Source organism: Heptranchias perlo, chromosome 34 (assembly GCF_035084215.1).
Source record: "Heptranchias perlo isolate sHepPer1 chromosome 34, sHepPer1.hap1, whole genome shotgun sequence".
In the NCBI taxonomy this organism is placed as follows: Eukaryota; Metazoa; Chordata; class Chondrichthyes; order Hexanchiformes; family Hexanchidae; genus Heptranchias; species Heptranchias perlo.
This window is the reverse complement of record NC_090358.1, coordinates 16,612,198-16,628,933: the sequence shown is the minus strand read 5'-3', so window position 1 is coordinate 16,628,933 and position 16,736 is coordinate 16,612,198. Positions and strand designations below refer to the sequence as shown.

Genomic DNA, 16,736 nt, shown 5'->3' with positions numbered 1-16,736 from the left:
GTCGCATATAAGCCAGACCGGGTAAAACTGCAAGTTTTCTTCCCTTATGGACATTAGTGGACTAGTTGGGCTTTTACGACAATCTGACAACTTCACAGTCACTTTTACTGAAATAACCTGGGATTATTTGCAGATTTTTAAAAACTGAATACAAATTCTCAAACAGCCATGGTTTTAATCTGAAGTACTAGTCCTGTAAAATAACTACTACATTATCGTACCCACTGTTTTATCAGGAGGGCTATGTAACATGCACTGCTTATTCTGCTGTTAAGGTGCAGCTGTGTGTAACTGACCTCTGATCAGTTAGAGGCTAATTGCTGTTTGGCATATCTTGAGGTCAATTAAAGGGCAATTCTTTCTATGTTAATTGTGGCTGCTTGTAAATCCCTGAGTCCATGCCAAGGTCAAAAATGAGCATGAACAGGCTGGCTTTCTCTTTTTAAATTAAACTATTAAAAATATTGTATTGCATCTGCAATATATGCAGGACTTTCACATACAGATTTACTTTTAATTAACACAATGGCATTACATACACTTTATTACAATTATCTAAGATCTTGCAAAAAACACCTCAAATACTGTGAGGGTGGCAGCACACAAGAACTCAAAAGGTTTTTTAACACATCTCCAGCCATAAAGGTGCATGACCTATTATCAAGGTTTTGTAAATAGCACTGCAGCCAGCTGTCAGGTGTGAACGGCAGCTGCCTGAAGTTGCTTTTTAATTTCAATTCTCTCTTTCTTCTTCCATGTTGGGTAAACATCCAGTGTTCACTTGCTACCTCTCCACATTGGAGTTGCTGGGAATGATAACTTAATGTGTGGGGGAAATTAAGGATTGAATCCATATTCCACCACTCTGGAGTGCAACACATGATGGGTTACATTACTAAAAATAAAAAAAGTAACCTGTAACTGACCAAAGGACCTCTGGAGTTTGACTTTCACTAAACTGTATTATCCAGATATTTTCATTTCAATGAAATTATTCTTGTGAATGTGTAAACCAGTTATGCAAGATGACTACTAGTCCATGGCATTATTAAAACTGACAACAAGCACCATCTTGCATCAATCGTTCCCATCAGCACATGAATCAATGCACAGGATGTCAGACTCAACACCAATGTTGAAAATGTCATGCTGGGGGGAAAAAGATTCTCTGCAAACATTTTTAAAACTCAAGGCCCAGTTGTTGAAAAGGACAAACACAAGACATTAGGGTAAATTCAGCACTCCCAGACTTGAGCCGCACTCATAGGGTACACAGATTAGAGAATTCGGGCAGCAGTGCTGTAGCCCAACCTCTGACCCATGCTTCCTTCAGGGAGAAGAGGGTGAAAACAATTTATCCTTCTCCAACTTTAAACTCAAGTATTTCTGCAAATAAATAAAAGAACAGGGTATATGGTGCACATTAAATGTGCTCACTATACGTTATAATTAAATGACTGCATTAGCAGTCTATCTTCTATGTCTTTACAAATTACAAACCGATTACATCTGATAAATTCAAAATTCAATGTTGAAAACAGCTAACAAGCTACCAAATTATTAAATATTAAACAGCTGTTACATACTGTAATAACACTTTCAGAAAAATGCAAAATGCATATAAGAAGTGCAGTAACCCTACCTTTGTTCCAGGAGGTAGACCTTCTAACTGCATAGGTTTTCGAAATGTCCTATGGTGTTGAGTCTTATGATCCACTTTTTCTTTACAGGTCAAGAACTGAAGCTTACACTTGCTGCAGCGGTAAACTCCTTTTTTCTGGACAAGAAATGAAAATTTTAAGTGACTTCTTTGAAATTACAGTAATGGGGTATAATTTACCTAATCCAGTGTTGGTTAGTATAATAAAAATGAGACCAGTGCTTTAAAGGAAAAGGTAACTGGATTGTAGAGGGGGATGCTTTTAATCTAAAATATTTACTTGCTTATGTATTTCACATCCTTACTTTGAACAAAACATCATTCCATCTACCTCTCTTAAACAGCACCATTTCCAGTCCAAGAGGATAAGCAAGCCACTTGCTCTCAGAAAAAAAACTTTGTAAAGAAGTGCCAGACTGTTATTCTGTGATTCACTGACAATGGATTGCAATTCCCCATAAGATGTGTTCACAGCTGCTCAGTTGTATCCCATCACTTCATGGTGATACAATATAACTGAGCACCTGTGTATTCACCATAGTTTAAAGGGTTTCCTTTTTGAAGTCAAGGCTGTGGAACACAGTAGTTCACAATTAATGCTTCATCCCCCGAGAGGTAAAGGAGAAGGAAAGTACAAAGGTGCATTCCTGTTCTTACTCAACTCCACCCTGTACATAAATCCACCCACATCCAGCCCCTTGACCTTGTCATCTTGCGAGCTCTTGCCACTGCTGAGAACACTATCTTCAAAAAAGCCATGATGTGGAGATGCCGGTGATGGACTGGGGTTGACAATTGTAAACAATTTTACAACACCAAGTTGTAACATTTTTTTTTCCACACCGCCTGAGGAAGGGGAAAGCCCCCGAAAGCTTGTGGGATTAAAAATAAAATTGTTGGACTATAACTTGGTGTTGTAAAATTGTTTACAAAATTCAAAAAAGCCATCTCTGATCGCTTCCTCATTTCCCTAGCATCCACATTATCCTGTCTATTACAAGCCTATCTACAATCATCTTCTACACCTCTTCACCTTCCTGAATTGGTTTGTTGTCTGACATGCGATCTTTCTCACCTCTAACCCCAACCTCTTACTATTATAACTTTTCTCATCTTTTGCTATCATATTGATAATACTGTGGTCAATGATCCTATGGATTTCTTGTAACTTCTACATTACTGCATCATCCAAATATCCCACTTGCTTGAGTCTTATCACAATTTGCTACTCCCAATAATTTTTTCCAAGCATGTCAAAACTGTGGAACTCCTAACCTCCCTCAGGCTCTCCTCCTACAATTATCGGACTTTTAAAACTGAAACCTATCATCAAATAACCATTTTCCAATTCCTATCATTTTTTTTTCTTCTTTTCAACCTAGATAGTGCTCTACCCTTTGGGCCTTGGCCTTTCACCTCAGTTTAAAAGAAACTCAATGAAATTATTTCCCAGCTTTAATGTGGAAATGAAAAGCATAATTCACATGGGGAGAAAAGGCTTAACGATATGTATGTCCACCACCCTTCCATCTGACTGAAATAATTGTGCTCATCAAATATAGCTTCAGAGAAAAACATAATTTCACTCGTTTATATTCTCTCCTATGCAGATATTTCAGATCACAAATCTGCAAGTGGTGTTTATTACAAAATATAGTTGTCCCTAACTAAAAGGTTGCTCAATGTAGAACACACTACTTCTGGCTCCCTATCAGAGACGCTGTATGATACTCCATCTTTCCAGCAGGTTCTTTGCTATTACATGCTTTGTGCATTTTCCCAAAGACTTCCTTATAGAGAAGCTGTGATGTTTTACTTTAACCTTTTATTCTCATTAGCATGGAAGATCAAAATGTATTCGTCAATACAACTTAAATGTAATTTTTTTTGTTTTTTTCCCGATTCTTTGCACTTCGGTATTCAAACAATAAAACAAGCAGCATTTGTTGAAACTTTGTGTGTGGTTAAACTACCACTACCTGCTTCTCAATGGTGCCAAATTATGAAGTCTAATCAATTCTAGGAAAGTAGATAACTGAACACAGCAGTCTATAAGTGGGTTTCTGGTTATGCTGACTGTTCAAGTTGTTGAGCTATGAGCCACAAATAGATTTCTCCAATGACAGTGACAAACTGAGAAGTTCAATACACCTTACAACGAATGTCAAAAACAACAAAAATGCTGCAACTGATTACTGACCTACTTTTTCCCTTATGGTAAGTACAAGTCTTCCCCGCCATATTCACCAGTTTCTCATACATTTCAAAATCTAATGAAAATAGAGTGTTTGTCCTGAGCTATTTCACTCAATTGATCCATTTCACTCAACTGACCCTATACACTAGAGTCATGCTTTTCTAAGTAGTCAGCAAACCAATTGTACATGGAAAATCATTACTGAACCATATAGTTAATTATCATTTTCAATAAATAATATCTAGAAATTTAACATTCTGCAGTATCATTGCAGAAAGCCATTTATGAAATTACAAATGAACTCAATGCATATCAATACTAATACTGTACCTGATGCCTCATGTAATGCTGAACATAAGCATTTCCACTTTTAATGACCTTAAGGCAAAAAGGGCAGAGCAACTGCTTAGTATTTTCATGAACGATGCGGAAATGGTTGTCAACATCTGAATACATTGATGATCGGTAGTTGCATACCTAGGAAAGGAAAAAAGGGAAAAATTATAATTTTTTTTCAAAAACTTTTTGAACAAACCTTTGTTTACGAATAGCAATTGAAAATTACCTGACAAACATATGGCATTTCCCCTGGTTTATGATTGTCTTTCATATGCTGTAGAAGCACTTGCTCAGATTCATAGGATAACTCACAAATTTTGCAAATTGCTAGAAAGCAAGCAAAGAACAAGATTACAACAAATTGCACAAGATATGCTTCTGCAGATATTTTCTATCCTGTACATTTTTTAAAATAAAATAGATCAAAAGGTAGCTTGCGCTACCAAGCTCGGTTGCATGTGTTGTTTAACAATGGGAAAGGAACAAGGTAATTATTTTTCAAATGTTATCAACGTCATGCATTTTCCTAAAAGTTGTAATATTCTTTTCTGCTCCAGCATTTTATGAATAAAGTTAAGATACCTGATCTCTTGATGCAAGAGAGGGGAAATCGGGACAAGCAGCATTGTTACTCCCATTGAAGCATAAACTATTTCTAACGAATGGTTTTTTACTTCTGGTCTGATAAGAGTCTTATTAGATGGAGACTTTTTTTCTTTTTAAAAATATTTAGTTTTTTTTTTACTACTGCTCTTTCTTTACAAAATCAAACTATTTGGTCCAAAATAATGTTACAATTTCAGTACTCAACCTGTACCATGCTTAGATTTGAATACGATTTCCTTTTGCATTTCCTACATATTTTCCAATATGATTTGTTTCTCTGATTCCTCACAATTTATTTCTCCAATACATTTCTTAAAGTTTCCTCCATCACTTCACCTTGCAGTTTTTGCTCATTTAGTCTGACTAATGGCTTATCTATACTAAACTTTACCTCTTTATTTATAAGCCTCCATTTCAGCAATACCCGATTTATACTAAACTCAGTTACCTCAATACAAACATATTTCCTAATAGACGAGGTCAGATTGAGTGGGAGTGTTCATGCAGCTCTGCAGCCAAATGTACATTTTGCAAAATGGTATCACTGCACTGCATTTATTCTTACACATTCTTTTGTGTAAGAATAAATTTGAGCAATAAATCCATCAGGTCACATTGCACTGTCTCTAAAATCAGTTTCTGCCTGAACCCTACCCCTGAAGTGGGTTTACTTTAGAATAATTAATTAAAACCATGGAAATTACACCATTTGTATAGTCAGCTGGAGTTAAGATCTTGGCAGATATTGGTGGATTCCAATCTAGCCTCAACTTAGCACTTAATAAAACTGTGTATATTTTTTTTTATTCGTTCACGGGATGTGGGCGTCGCTGGCAAGGCCGGCATTTATTGCCCATCCCTAATTGCCCTCGAGAAGGTGGTGGTGAGCCGCCTTCTTGAACCGCTGCAGTCCGTGTGGTGACGGTTCTCCCACAGTGCTGTTAGGAAGGGAGTTCCAGGATTTTGACCCAGCGACAATGAAGGAACGGCGATATATTTCCAAGTCGGGATGATGTGTGACTTGGAGGGGAACGTGCAGGTGGTGTTGTTCCCATGCGCCTGCTGCCCTTGTCCTTCTAGGTGGTAGAGGTCGCGGGTTTGGGAGGTGCTGTCGAAGAAGCCTTGGCGAGTTGCTGCAGTGCATCCTGTGGATGGTGCACACTGCAGCCACAGTGCGCCGGTGGTGAAGGGAGTGAATGTTTAGGGTGGTGGATGGGGTGCCAATCAAGCGGGCTGCTTTATCTTGGATGGTGTCGAGCTTCTTGAGTGTTGTTGGAGCTGCACTCATCCAGGCAAGTGGAGAGTATTCCATCACACTCCTGACTTGTGCCTTGTAGATGGTGGAAAGGCTTTGGGGAGTCAGGAGGTGAGTCACTCGCCGCAGAATACCCAGCCTCTGACCTGCTCTTGTAGCCACAGTATTTATATGGCTGGTCCAGTTCAGTTTCTGGTCAATGGTGACCCCCAGGATGTTGATGGTGGGGGATTCGGCGATGGTAATGCCGTTGAATGTCAAGGGGAGGTGGTTAGACTCTCTCTTGTTGGAGATGGTCATTGCCTGGCACTTATCTGGCGCGAATGTTACTTGCCACTTATCAGCCCAAGCCTGGATGTTGTCCAGGTCTTGCTGCATGCAGGCTCGGACTGCTTCATTATCTGAGGGCTTGCGAATGGAACTGAACACTGTGCAGTCATCAGCGAACATCCCCATTTCTGACCTTATGATGGAGGGAAGGTCATTGATGAAGCAGCTGAAGATGGTTGGGCCTAGGACACTGCCCTGAGGAACTCCTGCAGCAATGTCCTGAGGCTGAGATGATTGGCCTCCAACAACCACTACCATCTTCCTTTGTGCTAGGTATGACTCCAGCCACTGGAGAGTTTTCCCCCTGATTCCCATTGACTTCAATTTTACTAGGGCTCCTTGGTGCCACACTCGGTCAAATGCTGCCTTGATGTCAAGGGCAGTCACTCTCACCTCACCTCTGGAATTCAGCTCTTTTGTCCATGTTTGGACCAAGGCTGTAATGAGGTCTGGAGCCGAGTGGTCCTGGCGGAACCCAAACTGAGCATCGGTGAGCAGGTTATTGGTGAGTAAGTGCCGCTTGATAGCACTGTCGACGACACCTTCCATCACTTTGCTGATGATTGAGAGTAGACTGATGGGGCGGTAATTGGCCGGATTGGATTTGTCCTGCTTTTTGTGGACAGGACATACCTGGGCAATTTTCCACATTGTCGGGTGGATGCCAGTGTTGTAGCTGTACTGGAACAGCTTGGCTAGAGGCGCAGCTAGTTCTGGAGCACAAGTCTTCAGCACTACAGCTGGGATGTTGTCAGGGCCCATAGCCTTTGCTGTATCCAGTGCACTCAGCCGTTTCTTGATATCACGTGGAGTGAATCGAATTGGCCGAAGACTGGCTTCCGTGATGGTGGGGATATCGGGAGGAGGCTGAGATGGATTATCCACTCGGCACTTCTGGCTGAAGATGGTTGCAAACGCTTCAGCCTTGTCTTTTGCACTCACGTGCTGGACTCCGCCATCATTGAGAATGGGGATGTTTGCAGAGCCTCCTCCTCCCGTTAGTTGTTTAATTGTCCACCACCATTCACGACTGGATGTGGCAGGACTGCAGAGCTTTGATCTGATCCGTTGGTTGTGGAATCGCTTAGCTCTGTCTATAGCATGTTGCTTCCGCTGTTTAGCATGCATGTAGTCCTGAGTTGTAGCTTCACCAGGTTGGCACCTCATTTTTAGGTACGCCTGGTGCTGCTCCTGGCATGCTCTTCTACACTCCTCATTGAACCAGGGTTGATCCCCTGGCTTGTTGGTAATGGTAGAGTGAGGAATATGCCAGGCCATGAGGTTACAGATTGTGCTGGAATACAATTCTGCTGCTGCTGATGGCCCACAGCGCCTCATGGATGCCCAGTTTTGAGCTGCTCGATCTGTTCTGAATCTATCCCATTTAGCACGGTGGTAGTGCCACACAACACGTTGGATGGTGTCCTCAGTGCGAAGACGGGATTTCATCTCCACGAGGACTGTGCGGTGGTCACTCCTACCAATACTGTCATGGACAGATGCATTTGCGACAGGTAGATTGGTGAGGACGAGGTCAAGTAAGTTTTTCCCTCGTGTTGGTTCGCTCACCACCTGCCGCAGGCCCAGTCTAGCAGCTATGTCCTTCAGGACTCGGCCAGCTCGGTCAGTAGTGGTGCTACCGAGCCACTCTTGGTGATGGACATTGAAGTCCCCCACCCAGAGTACATTTTGTGCCCTAGCGACCCTCAGTGCTTCCTCCAAGTGGTGTTCAACATGGAGGAGGACTGATTCATCAGCTGAGGGAGGGCGGTAGGTGGTAATCAGCAGGAGGTTTCCTTGCCCATGTTTGACCTGATGCCATGAGATTTCATGGGGTCCAGAGTCAATGTTGAGGACTCCCAGGGCCACTCCCTCCTGACTGTATATCACTGTACCGCCACCTCTGGTGGGTCTGTCCTGCCGGTGGGACAGGACATACCCAGGGATGGTGATGGAAGAGTCTGGGACGTTGGCTGAAAGATATGATTCTGTGAGTATGGCTATGTCAGGCTGTTGCTTGACTCGTCTGTGGGACAGCTCTCCCAAAAGTCCCCAGATGTTAGTAAGGAGGACCTTGCAGGGTCGACTGGGCTTGGTGTTTTGCCGTTGTCGTGTCCGGTGCCTAGTGGTCCGATGCCGGGTGGTCCGTCCGGTTTTATTCTTATTATGACTTTTCGTAGCGAGATTTTACAACTGAGTGGCTTGCTAGGCCATTTCAGAGGGCAATTAAGAATCAACCACATTGCTGTGGGTCTGGAGTCACATATAGGCCAGACCGGGTAAGGGCGGCAGGCTTCCTTCCCTAAAGGACATTAGTGAACCAGATGGGTTTTTACGACAATCCGGTAGTTTCATGGCCATCATTACTGATACTAGTATTTTAATTCCAGATTTTTTTATTTAATTAATTGAATTTAATTAATTAATTGAATTTAAATTCGCCAGCTGCCGTGGCAGGATTTGAACTCATGACTCTGGATTTTAGTCCAGGCCTCTGGATTACTAGCCCAGTAACATAACCACTATGCTACCGTATCCCCATTAGTGCTACCAAATTTCTTTACTAACACTTTACTAATCAGGGACACTATTATTTTATATAGGACCAGCAGTAGAGCGGGCTGGAATACTATCCTTTCATTTCTGGGATCTGAATCTGAATCTAACAGAGACTGCTGCGATAAAAATCTATCTTCTCTGTTGACTGTAAGAGCACCACGTAAAGGAGTTTAGGCAGCCTCAACCAAGTTCCCGGTGTGTTTGTACCAACAAAACAAAACTGCCCATTAATTTAGCACAAATTGGCACTCTTATTCAGCAAAGTATGTGAAAAGAAAATATTCATATTGGTGCAGCAAGTTCAAGATGAAGGGACATTTCTGGAGCATGGTGAAGAAAATGCAAAGCTGGGTGTCCAAAGCAGAGAAATTTTCCATCTCCCAGTATGCACATGCCTCACCTAGATATGCATAAATAAGTAGCACTAATAAGGTTGCTATGAGCTTGCATGCCATGAGACAATTAACTTTCTATTTAGTCTTGGCTAAACCTCCAGATAAAGGAATAGAAATCAACCTCAGTTCAAAATAAAGTTTGTGTTAATGAGAACTGGCACAAACAAATTAATAGGCTCTACAATTAAAATTATTCACCCATTCAAGACATCCTCCAAAAATGTATGTTCAAGTAACACTGGTTTATTGCATAGTTATTTCAGCCATACTATTCTGGCATCATCACATTTGCTCCTGATCACAACAGGGAAAATAACAAAATGTTAAAAAAAAAGCTTACTCCTGAAATTGTTTCAAATAATAGCAAAGTGACAAGAAATTTTGAAGACAACACCCAAAAATTGTGATGTGACAAAAATATACCTGTTTTGTATATAATTATTTTAAATGTGGTGCAGGATGCAGACCTTTCCAGAATTAAGGTTCCATTAAAAAGAAAATACATCAAAGGATACAGCTTTTGGCAACAAGATAGAAAGAGAAATGTGGACAAGGATTTGAAGAGTCCAGCATGCTCTAGAGTTACGAGGAAAGCGCAGAATAATTTGAAGAAAAAAAAACTAAGATAAATTTAACTTTTTAACTCTGTGTGCACACATATTTGTGCCAGGTATGACTTTTTAATCTTCACATTTTGTAACAAATATAATTGTACAGGAACTGTTTGCAAAAATACTGGGGGAAAAGCAAAGAATGAACAATTAACCAGAACTGTAGGAGAACAAAACATAGGAACATAGAAACAGGAGCAGGCCATTCAGCCCCTTGAGCCTGTTCCACCATTTAATTAGATCATGACTGATCACTACCTCAAACCCATTTACCCGCCTTTGTTCTCTTGATACCCTTACTTAAGAAAAACTATCCCTTCAAAGACTTGCAGTGCACTTAAATTATATTCTATTTAATAATGATCATAATGCTTCTAACTAAAGTGCACTATTGTATCACATTTCCGCAGTATAACCACAGAAACCCCAAAGAACCAGTTGCCCACTTTTGGCAAAATTTTAAGTAACAGAATTCTGCTGTACAGGTAAAGCTGTTCTATGGGAATCACAAAAATAATTCTGTGCTTCGTTCAGGCTGCTTGGAGACTAAAAGAACAAGAGCTCCAATACAAATACAATCTTGGTTCCATTTTACTAATAAACAGAAATCTTAAGTGTGAACCGCAGCTTAAAATAATGATTATTCTAAACTCTACACCATTCCTAATGCATCACTTATAAAAGTAGATGACTAGCAAAGTTTCTGTACAATGCTCTGGCAAACAGTATTTAAAAGATCACAGTGCAATGCAATTGGAAAAGGCGTAGTGTATTTTAGTGAAATATTTTTATTTGAAAATGGTATGATCTACTCATCAGAGTTTCTTCACACTTCCACCACAATAAGTACATCTTGAAAAAAGTTTCCTACATTATATATTAAATCGAGTGCACTTACCCCCCCATCCCCGGGTCTATTTAGAAATACGGTACTGATCACAAAAATATTCAGCAAGTTATTGGACTGCCCAGCTGGATAGTTTTTATAACAACAGCAGGGCAAACTAGAAGGGAACCTTTAACTGTGGACCAGTTTTTCTATTTTCCCCATTCACCCTTTCCAGTTACTCTAATATCATAATGATTTCCCTCCGCCCTCAATAAACCAACTCTCAGACCCCAGTTAGTTTGAAGTGGTTTATTGAAGTCACTACATTTCTCAGCTAACCTTGCAATCTCCACAGCACATGAAAAAAAAGCAATGCATTATAAAATATTGAATAAAGATTGCTTAAAAAAATAATTTTCAATTCCATACATGAATTGGCCCAGTAACAAGTATTAAACAAAACCTTGTACATCTTAGCATTTTATCTGCAACTGAATCCATCGTTGGATGACCCAGAGTAAAACTGTGCCTGCTTTCAGGATGGGAAGATTCAAAAAAATTCTTATTTACCACTGACTTAAAGTAGCATTTGGATACATCCAACCAAGTACCACTAAAACGAGGCAAGAATTTTAATTCTTCACATCTTCTCTCAATGGTGAAACTGGCAAAAATATGAAGTTCTCTCATCCAAACCCACTAGTAAGCCTCATAATTAAATCTTCATCTCAGCTCATCAATTTGAGAACCCAATGAATCTTGGCAATTTGGAAGAGAGAGGTGCCGGTATTGTGTATGTGTCTCTGCTTTAGAAAATACATTTTCTACAGCTATTCTGAGAAGTTGTACATTCATTTCTTAAGTATTGGGGGAAGGAGGGAGGGAGAAGAGAGTCTTATCCCATAAATCTAGTACTAACAAATTAACATCAGAGAAATCTGCTGCATGATATCACACTTCAAACTTCAAATAGTCAAAAGTTCAAATTGCACCTTCCACCTGACATTTGAGCTCTCCGAACCTCACTGAGTGAATTTTATCAGGTAACTATATAGATACTGGGTCAAGTGTGAAGTGCCTCAGATTAGGAGGAGAAAAACTGGCAGGACCGTCTCATTCTGTAGACTAGTCATGTAGTGTAGCTCATCCTGCTAGAGAAGGAAACATAGCAACGAGCCACAAATGCACAGTCTTAAAAGAAAATAAATTAAAGAGCATACTGAAAGAATGCCCTGTAGTACTGAAAAGAAGAATAAAGTGAAAACCCAATTTAACAAAAGAACACAGAAAGACACCCATTGTACATTTATAAATCCTTTTACTTGGGTGAAGTATTATTCTACTGGATGGTGAAAACATAATTATCATTGATAATAGACCAGACAAAGCAGGATAATGAAAATTTTGTGATAACTGGATTATAGCAGCAGCTTTCTGAAAAGAAAACTGCTCCCTTTCATTCAGTACTGTGCAGGAAAAAAAATCTGCCATGAAAAGGTAGAATGAATTTATACTGTTAATCCAAACAACATGCAATATCCTGCACTTCACTCTACATTTGAGAGAGGTTGGCATAGATTATGCAACAATGAACTAAAATCAAGAATAGCTGAGTTCGAGAGAAAGAATTACCACATTCAAGGAAGCACATGGCTCATTTTCAATTAATGGAAATTTCAGCACCATCTGCAGTTACAGATGCCCAGACTCAGACTTGTGAAGGACATGCCAACTCTTCCCTGAACATGACCACAATGGGTTCTTGTCCAGGGTTTCCTCCAGCTATGGATTGATGTAGAATTTCACATAGCAGCCACTTAAGGAAAATCAATTTTTAAGGCAGAATCTCCTAGTTGTAGGCAGAAACCCTGTTGTTATTCTGATTCAATTGTGTTAAACAGAAAGCAGTGTAAAATCCAAACGTGTGAAATATCCTACACGTTTTATCAAACTCACAATTGGAATGAAGAAGTGTTGTCAAGCAACTTTGCTGTTTAAAAGGATACAAAAGGCAGCTAAAAACTTACTTGTTGACTCATATGGACTATGAGCAGTTTCAATGTGGCACTGTAGCTGGAAAGGTGTGGGGAACTGACGATGACAGTGCTGGCAGGTGGTGTGGTTTTCCCAGCTCTCACTGCTCTGCTTCTCCAGTTCCATGTGATGCTTCATGTGGTTCATAAACCTAACAATGATGAGGCAGCTACTAAAACACTTATCTCTTAACATGCGGCTTTAAATATATTACAAGGTGAAATAAACTGTATGCAAGTAAAAACCAGAAAGTCTGACTTTGCAAAATGTAGTTATAAACTTTTAAATTTTAACTGTAAAAATCACACACAAAATTAAGTCAGCATAATCATTCATTTTATTTTAGATTTATAATCAATTTTCATTTATAAACACATAAAATTAAGCTCAGCGGGGCTCTACTCTCAACACAAAGCCTTGCTGGATAATTTGCCCATAGAATTCTAACCCTAACTTTGATGGGTACTCCGTGATGTGCTGAATTTACCCTATACTGTAGTTTACACTTTAGGAGTCACATGTGCAGTGAATGCAGAAAAATGCATATTAACTAAGTCCAGTGTGAATAACCAATAATTCATTATATGAAGAAAGCAAAATTACAAAGTGACACATTTGGTTTCTTGTTGCATGAATCCAGATCACTATATGTCATAAAAAATGCTCTTCTTTGAAATGATCCCATCAAAAACAGTCTTTTTCATACAATTATTAATGTAATTTGAATATCTACTGAATTTGATTTTTTGAATCTCATTGAAACGTATAAAATTCTGTCAGGGCTAGACAGACTGGATGCAGGGAGCATGTTTCCCCTGGCTAGGGGGGTCTAGAACGAGAGGTCACAGTCTCAGGATACAGGGTAGAATATTTAGGACTGAGATGAAGAAAAATTTCTTCACTCAGAGGGTGGTGAACCTGTGGAATTCTCTACTACAGAAGGCTGTGGAGGCCAAGTCACTGAATATATTTAAGAAGGGGGTAGATCGATTTCTAGACACAAAAGGCATCAAGAGGTATGGGGAGAGAGCGGGAATATGGTATCGAGATACAGGATCAGCCATGATCATATTGAATGGCGGAGCAGGCTTGAAGGGCCAAATGGCCTACACCTGTTCCTATTTTCTATGTTTTGGTCAGCCAGACATCTGATATACATGGAAACCCATCCCCATGCTTACGACTCTCCAAATTAAGTCTCTAAAAAATCCACATGGGTAAAGTTTCGGTTTGTCTGATACAGAATGAACATTCTCCACCCCCCTAGAAGAACAACTTATTTACCCAACTCCTGAGAGCTTATGTTGGCATGTCACAAGCTTAGTGAATCTCAAATATGCACAGAGTACCATCAGCGTTAATCAACTAAAACCACACAGCCTTCCAGTACAGTGCATTGATAAGCTTCTCAATGCTTGTCCAGATAGGACACCCTATCAGTTAAGGCAAGTAGCTTATAGTTATCTGGAGCCAGAGTGGGAAGAATCCCAGCCCCATGACATATCTATCCCTCTTGGTCCCCTTAGCAAGCAAGGCTGGCTCGTCAGTCATCAACAGTCTCGAGAACTGTGGACTTGCCTGACTTAGGTGTTAGATTACAGAGTCTGCCACAGAGGGTTGACTTGGGTTTCCAATCTTCCATCAGCTTATGTCCTCTCCTCACAATTTAATTTGAATATGCAGATTTAGTTACTTACACCTTAATAAGGTATTTTATTTATGTTGAATTAAGTATGGATATAAGTGCAGTTTTAATAACTTAAGATAGCTTCTAGGTCAAGATCCTTCTTGGATTAACTACATCGCCAGAAAACAACAATGTTACAAATAGGGATGTACTGGCTTGAGTCACAAGCAATATGCGTATCAGATTCTATTGCAAGTTTTCAGTGTTTTCTATTTCAATGCATGTACTTATTCATGTGACAAGAGTAATATACAGTGATTAGCCACTGGGTAATCCTCAATCAATTTCACTTATGGTGTACACTGCACATCACCTTGGAGCTCTGGATGGCTGTTGGTGAGTTAAACCATGGAACATAGGAGCTGGCTTACAAAAAGGCAGTTTTTTTGTGTTTGATGTTTTAAAGCTTGCTCCTTTGGATTGAAAGGATAGACGAGTTGGTATGATGTTGGTAACTGTGGACATGTCACTGTTACATCACTGTTTTTCCAAAAATGGCTGTCATGGTTTTAAATAAACAAACAGCCATGAGCAAATACATGGCGAAAATGAAGGTTGGGGGTGGGGGGGGGGGGAAGTGATAATAGTGTTAATTTTTACTTTATTTATAACAAATTGATTAAAATGAGAGCATGCTCCTACAAAAGATTTACTTTCCTGTTTATTATTTCTCAGTCATGAAACTCTTGAATGTATTCATTAGATTCCAGCTGCTCTCAAGACAAATCACTAGCATATCTACTTAGGTCTCTGCTTCTAAGTACATATAATAGCGATTAAAATACCCTCAATTATGTGTAGCTTTTGCTTTATTTAAGAAAGCTCACCTCACCTATTACTACTACTCGGCTCATTTTATCATGCAGGCTGTGCTCTTAAAAGCCATGCCCATATTTCAATTTTCAAATTTTGCTATTTCAGCTTCCCTTAAAGGATTCATATTCAGGGCAACTATGACCTTAACTGCCAGCAAGTGACTGTGATACAAACAGGTTTGGCTGTTAAAACAGCTTACAGAAGCTTTTTTGCTGAATTTTAAAGTAAAGTTATTCAATCAAAAGAACAGTCCTTGCACTGTATAAACTACCAACTATTCTTCACTGTACATCCCTGAAGGGAATTCCACTGAAATCTGCTGATAATGCCATCAATCTATACAGAAAATGGTGAAGAAGGTTGTGGAATATTGTATCATATACTCATGGTGCAGTATAATCACCTTCCAGGGTACTTGCAAGCACGCTCACCAAATTTGGTTTTTTGATGGTGTTTGAATTTTAATTTTCTTTCAATAGAACTGAGGCTATTTACTTTCTTTGCATTGTAGCAGTATACAGAGTACTGCCAAAAATGCAAAAAACATCACACATAGTAACTGGAGTAAAACTAAAGCACATTTTGAATTGCTGGGTTCACTTACATATACGATGGATGTAAGTACTTTGTTGTTAAGTGAAAATTAATTTAGCAATTACTTCCATAAAAATGAAGAAACCACTGTGCAATATATTTAAAACAGTATTTTTTTTGTTCCCCTCCCCCTCTGTTTTGTTCCCTCAATCTACATTGAGGTGGAGGAGTGGGGGAACAGTACCCAAGGCTCTCCAGTAAGCCACTCTGTAACTGGCCATTTGGAAGTGTGCAAGAATGGCCCATGGTAACCCAATTACAGATTCTTCCATCTTGGTGAGGAAATGCCTCAATTTGACTCAACATTTTGTGACAACACAGACAAAATGGGGAAAGTCCCATGTTGAAAATTGTAGGCACAGGCCTGCATCCCAACACTACTAAATCTGCTTTAACCATTTGGTACTTATCCTCTTTACTCATGAAGGGTCCTCAAACATCCAACAGCTATTTACTGTGAAAGTGTGTTTAAATTTTATCCAAGGTATAATAGGGAAAAAGTTACGCTTTAAAATCATGAAAGCACTCTTCCTCCCATTTATCCAGTTTCAGAAATCTACTGAAGAAATGCTGCCATTTTTATCGATAATACAAAATTAATTGTGGCCTTTTACAATCGTCATTACGCAGATAAACAATGTTAATTGACTTTGTTCAGTTATTTTTGGGGAGGTGGAGAAGGAAGAAAGCGGAAAAAATAAGATACAACAGATAAGAGTGAAATACACCAAGTTACAATAAACCCTCATTATGGCACTCCCTATGATTAATGCAAATAATAGCTATAGAGATGGTAATATTTTACCAATAATGTGTGTTGATGT

The 16,736-nt window shown here is 39.6% G+C and overlaps 1 protein-coding gene across 4 annotated transcripts in view; it reads right to left on the bottom strand.

The window, feature by feature from the left end:
- The window catches only part of znf280d (zinc finger protein 280D), a 100,422-nt gene that overhangs the window by 23,960 nt on the left and 59,726 nt on the right, over positions 1-16,736 (bottom strand). For all 4 annotated transcript variants that reach the window (XM_067971520.1, XM_067971521.1, XM_067971522.1 and 1 more), the window contains 4 exons: positions 12,809-12,966; positions 4,423-4,523; positions 4,188-4,334; positions 1,643-1,777 (listed from right to left, as the gene is read on the bottom strand). In XM_067971520.1, the coding sequence (XP_067827621.1) occupies positions 1,643-1,777; positions 4,188-4,334; positions 4,423-4,523; positions 12,809-12,966 (541 nt within the window). The remainder of the gene's footprint in view (positions 1-1,642; positions 1,778-4,187; positions 4,335-4,422; positions 4,524-12,808; positions 12,967-16,736) is intronic.